This window comes from Apteryx rowi, unplaced genomic scaffold (assembly GCF_003343035.1).
Source record: "Apteryx rowi isolate R43461 unplaced genomic scaffold, aptRow1 scaffold_379, whole genome shotgun sequence".
Lineage (NCBI taxonomy): Eukaryota > Metazoa > Chordata > Aves > Apterygiformes > Apterygidae > Apteryx > Apteryx rowi.
In genome coordinates, this window is record NW_020450296.1 from 400,603 (window position 1) to 406,273 (window position 5,671).

At 66.6% G+C, this 5,671-nt stretch overlaps 1 protein-coding gene across 1 annotated transcript in view; it reads left to right on the top strand.

Annotated features, from left to right (window-relative positions):
• The first annotated feature begins 3,785 nt into the window (after window positions 1-3,785).
• Window positions 3,786-5,671, top strand: part of NES (nestin) — a 7,749-nt gene continuing 5,863 nt past the window's right edge. Inside the window, exon 1 of the mRNA XM_026073854.1 lies at window positions 3,786-4,598. Coding sequence (XP_025929639.1) covers window positions 3,786-4,598 — 813 coding nt within the window. The remainder of the gene's footprint in view (window positions 4,599-5,671) is intronic.

Here is a 5,671-nt window from a genome sequence, read left to right on the forward strand (position 1 = left end):
ACCGTGCTGGCAAGCGCTTCGTCCCTCCCCTTCCCTCCCTCCTGGCAGCTGGCAAAACCCAGCGCCAGATCCCGAGCGGGGAGAGGTGGATGCTCCGGCCGGGCACGTTATTTAAGCCGATGCGGCTCGCGCAGCAGCCGCCGCTTGCAGCATGGAAAGGGGAACACTCCCAGGGCCGGAGCATCCTTGCAGCCGGCAGCATCCCACGGGGGCTGCGTTTCGGACCATGCCGGGAGCTGGAGTCGTCTCCGGCATTCGGCAGCTTCGGCTGGCCGCGGAGGGGGGGGCTACGGGCAGGGGCTAGCGGCAGCCAGCGGCGCTTTGCCATGCCTGGAGATGCCGTGCGGGRCTGCAGGGCCCCCGGGGGGGTTTTGCAGCAGCCGAAGGGGCCGCGGGAGCAGCGGAGCGAGACGTGGCCGCCCCCGTGCCTTCGCCGTGCTCAGCACCGCGCCGTGCCTCAGTTTCCCCACCTGCAAGCAGCCACCGTGGGGGAGAAGAGGGGCATATCCACGTGGCCGGAATAATCAATATATCCTTAGATGCAGCCTGCTCTTAGAGGAGTGCTTTAAATGCACACAAAAAAACCCAAATCCCACCTTTCGGAGGCAGCGTGTGCCGGGGCCGGGGGTGCCGAGGCCGCGGTGCCCTGGCCCCAGCGGGACGCCTGCCCACAGGCCCCTCGCCGCGCCAGCTGGCGCCCGCTCCCCACCCCGGCGCTGGCTGCGTTTCGGGCTGGTTAAGCCAAATTCCAGCGCCGGTTCGGTTATCCGGAGGCAACGCAGCCTCGCGGCGCTGGACGAGCCCAGCCAGACGCCCGAGAGGAGGAGAGGTGGGAAATGCTCGCCGTCCGCGGGGCCCAGGCGTCCTGGGCACGCTCCGCACCCGAGCGGGTTTCCCGCGTATAGCATCGGGGAGGGGGGTTAAAGCCGGATCTGGCTCCAACTTTCTCGCACGCGCAGCGTCCTTTACCGCGGGGAGGCCGGCGCCGAGCCCGTCCGATAATTGCTCGGGTGAGTTTGCAGAAAGCCGCCGCTCCTGAGCAAAATTAATCACTCGTCGCCCCGGGAAATAATTACGGGCAGCGGAGAAGGGCTCGTTAGCTGCCGCCCGCCGCAGCGCTCCGGCCCGGAGGCTGCCGCAGCTCAGGCTGGAAATCTCYGCTCGGCCGCTGGCTGCGGCACTGGCCGGGGCTGAGGGAGAGGAGCCGGCGGCGAAGGGTGGCAGCGGGCGCACAACCCTTATCAGACATCAGAGAATCCCCTGCTCCCCTCCCTGGGTGCAGACCCGCAGGAGAGCAGAGTTGGCTCAGCTATCGGGCCCTCCCGTCCCCCTCCTTCACCCCACTGGCCTCTTCCAGTGGTTTGGAAGAAAGATCCCAGCAGGAGCTGGGAAAAGCCAGGCCTGGAGGGGAGGGGGTGCGCGGACATCCCCATCCCAGGGGCTCCTGACCCCCAGCATCCCACCAGGACACATGGACATCCCCAGGGTCTCCTGACCCCCAGCATCCCAGACATCCCCATCTTGGGGAGCTCCCGACCCCCAGTATCCCGGATATCCTATCCTGGGGGACTCCTGACCCCCAGTATCCTGGACATCCCCATCCCAGGGGACTCCTGATCCCCAGCATCTCACAGAGACACACAGACATCCCTGGCCCCAAGGACACTCGACCCCCCAGCATCCTGGATCATCCCATCCCAGGGGCTCCCGACCCCCAGCATCTCACCAGGACACATGGACACCCCCATCCCAGGGGCTCCGGACCCTCAGCATCCCACCAGGACACACGGACACCCCCATCCCTGGGAGACTCCCCAGCTAGTATCTCTGCCCCGAGCTCGTCTCCCAGCCAGACGGTCCCAGGGCGGCCGGCGAGGGAGAACCGGGCACAACAGGGCAAAAGCCATGGAAAAGGCATGGGAACGAGGCCAAGGAGGAAGGAGGGGAAGGAGAGGGGGAGCGAGGAAAGGGAGGAGAGACGCGGGCCGAGGCGCCGGCGCAGCCGCGAGCCCCGGGGGCCTCCTTGCGGCAGGCACCGGCACTCGGGCCCGGCTCCCTTCGGCCGCTCCTGGGAAGCCGGGTGCCCACGCGAGTGGCACCCGCACGGGGCGAAGGGAGAAAACGGAGCCGTGAAAAAGCGCTGGCGGAAAAAAGCAGGGCAGCGGGGACGGGCGGCCTGCCCCAATTAGCATCCCTTAATTAGCAACCGCCGGTTCCCGGTGCTGCCTTAGCTCTCCCTGCCCGCGGACGGTGCAAAGYGCCGGAGGGGAAAACCCAGCCGGGCTTTCTGCAGGGGGGGATGGAGCAGGAAAGGTGGGATGGATGGGGAAAGGCAGAGGGAYGACGTGCCGGGAGCAGCCAGAGCAGCTTTCCCGGGGCCTCTGCAATGCCGACGGCTGGTGCCCCACCTGCCCTTTGCATGGGAGCACGAGGAGGACGAGGAAGAGAGGAAGGAGCGCGGCCCAGATCCATCTCCCAGCCGCCTGCAGCGCCGGAGACCGGGAGAAGACAGGGCCTCCGCGCTGGCCCTATCGCTTAACAGCATTGCAATCCCAAGCCGGGGGAACCAGACAGGATGTCTGGACGGAGATTAGCCGGAAAGCCGATCCCTTCGGGGAGCACCGAAGCTGAGCCGGGGCGCCGGCACTGCCGGCACCGGGGACGCGGCCACCCCAAAGGGCTGGGGACGGGCGCGCGCGGCCCGGAGAGCCTCGGCGGCAGCTCTCCGGTGGCCTTTGCCAGCAGAGGGGACTGTTGCTCGCCTCTCCGGCGGAGCAGGGATCCTCCCCAGAGGGGAAAACCACCATTGCACCGGGAGAGGAAGAACTGGTGAAAAGTCACTATCCAAACGATTTTTTCCTTCTTTTGTTTGCAGAAATCCCCAAAGTTTGATTTTTAAACCCTATCCCCCCCAAACGCTCCCCACGAAGCGATTCGTAACCCCACCGTGAAAGACCTGCCCCGCACGGGCGAAAGCCGTGAGCAAAACCAAATGTTCATCCAGCGGCTGCCAAGTTTCTGGGGCCGTCGGCGAAACCTGCGGCAATCCGCGACCGCGCCGCGAGGTCCCAACGGGCTCCCGGCTCCGGCCGTGCAACATCTGGAAAGAGAGAGATTTGCAGCTGGAGGCAGCCGGGAGGAGAAGGGGCTCAGCTCGCCTTTCCCCGGCGCTTGCAAACCTCGGGAACAAGGGAAACTTTGCTGGGGAAACCGAGGCATGGCAAGGTGCCCCCCATCCCGGGCTCATCCYGTCTCCCCCCCCCGCAGCCCCTTGCTGGGGAAATCTGGCACGTGCGCGGCCCGGCTCTGCTTGAAAATTGCCAGACGTTTCGCAGCGATTTCCCCCTCTCCCGGGGGGAGCCGGCGGGGATGCCGGAGGGCTCGCGCAAGCCGGCAGTTTTTCCCGGCGCTTAAAGCGCTCGAGTGCACAACGTTGTTGGGATGGTGCAAAACGGAGCCTGGAAAGGGAGGGGAGGAAGAAGCCGCCCTCCCCCGGCTGGGTGCCCRCGTGGGACCCCCATCTCCACGGGGCGCGAGTCGGGACGGAGCCATCCCAYGTGTCCGCTCTCGGCGGCGGGCAGGACGCGGGCGGGCCGCGAGCATCCCGGCCGCGGAAGAGTTAACCCCCCCTTCTCTGCCCGGGTCTCAGGGGCCTCCCCCTCGCCCGGCCGTGGAGTATGAATAGCTCCGCGCTGCTCCTCTCCCAGCCACTCGCTCCCGCGCCTGCCTTTCCGCTCCCTCCCCTCCCCGYGCCGGCGGCCAGCGCGTTTCGGGCAGCACCGCCGATGCTGAGCATGGAGGGCTTCGTGGGCGCCAGAGCCCTGGGCGAGGAGTCCCTGCAGATGTGGGACCTCAACAAGCGCCTGGAGGCTTACCTGGCCCGCGTGAAGTTCCTGGAAGAGGAGAACGAGGTGCTGAGAGCCGAGATCCAGAGCGCCAAGGGCAGCCCAGGCGAGGACTCGTGGAGGACCAAGTACGAGGAGGAGCTACGAGCCCTGCGGGCCATGCTGGACGATGCCTTCAGGGAGAAGTGCTCGGTGGAGCTGGCCCGGGACAACCTCTACGAGGAGATCCAGCACGTGAAAAGCAGGTGCCAGAAGGAGCAAGCAGCTCGGGAAGAAGCCAAGAAGCAGCTGTCCYTGAGCAAGAAGGAGCTGGAAGAGGAGAGGAGAGCTCAGATCTGGCTGAAGGAGAGAGCCCTGCAGCTGGAGAAGGAGGTGGAAGCCCTGCTGGAGGTGCACGAGGAGGAGAAAGCGGGGCTGGACCACGAGATCGCCAGCTTCTCGCAGAGCTTGGAGAGCTTCCGCTGCGTGCCGGTGGCTTTCCAGCCCRTGGAGGTGGAGGACTACTCCAAGAGACTCTCAGAGATCTGGAAGGGGGCCGTGGAGACCTACAAGACGGAGGTGTCCCAGCTGGAGAGCTCCCTCTGCCAAGCCAAGGAGAGCCTCTGGAAAGCGGTGGAAGACAACCAGCAGAGCCAGCTGCAGCTGCAGCAYCTGGAGAAGGACCTGGCGGGGCTCAAAGCGCGGAAGGACATGCTGGAGGAAAGCCTGTCGCGCCAGTGGCAGGAGCAGAGAGGGGAGGCCGAGAAGTTCCAGGTGGGTGAGGGCACCCCGTCTCGGGGAAGGGAGCGCTGCCCCACGGGTGCAAAGCCCAGGAGGCAGCAAAGCCCAGGAGGAAGAGCCCCGGAGAGGACGGGGTGGCCGGGCAGCGGCTCGGGATAAGTCACAGCTGGGGACAAGGCAGAGGGTGGGAGGAAGAGCAGCTCGGTGACATCCTTGGCCCCGGGACAAGAGGGACCCGAGGTGGCACCGCTGCAGGGGATCCTCTCTGAGCCAGCAGCTCCTCCCCTGGGTCCCAACTCTGTTTTCTCGACCAGCCGGGAGGCTTTTCCCCCTGGCACCGGTGGGTTTTCCCAGGGGAAACGGCTTCCCCTTGCCATGGCTCCCGCAGCTGCTGGGAGCCGGGACCGGGGTCAAGCCAGCAGGGAGGCGTAAAGGAAGGACGAACTCCGGCCGGCTTCGCTGCAGCTGYGGCCGGACAGCTGCAAAAATAATTCAGCGGAGGAGGCTGCGGGGGGGCCGCGGCGGCGAAGGGGCTGGAAATGCCGGGAATGGCCAGGCCCCTCCGATGGGAGCAGCCGGGACCGCAAGCCTTGCGGAGAAGGGGTCCCTCTTTGTTCCAGGTCCGGGAGCCAGGAGCGGGCAATGCGGAGCAGAAGGGTGCCACGGAGCAAAGGGCGTCGCGGCCGCTCACCCGAAACACGCCTCTTTCCCACGCCGGCGTCTCGCGGCCCGGCCGGCCTTTCCGTTCTTCCTCCTCCGCTGGGCCGCCTCCGGCTCACGTGCCTTTTGGCCCTGCTCCCTTTCCCCGTGCATCGTTCTCCTCCGCGGTCCCCGTGCCCAGGCTGCGCGTCCCCGGCACCCCTCTCCCTGCAGCATCCCATGGGATGCTCGGGGACGCGAGAGCCGCTTCCGGGGCTTGCACAGACCCGGACAAGCGTGTCCTTCCCCCGGCACCGCCGATTAGGAAGGAGGCACTTGTTGGAGCCAAGTCACCCACATCCTCCGGCTCCCATGGCAGGAAGGGGGACGGAGCGGTTATTTCCCATGCAACCAAAGGGTGAGGATGGGGAGGAAGAGCGCCCATGGGGAGGGAGGAACACGCCACC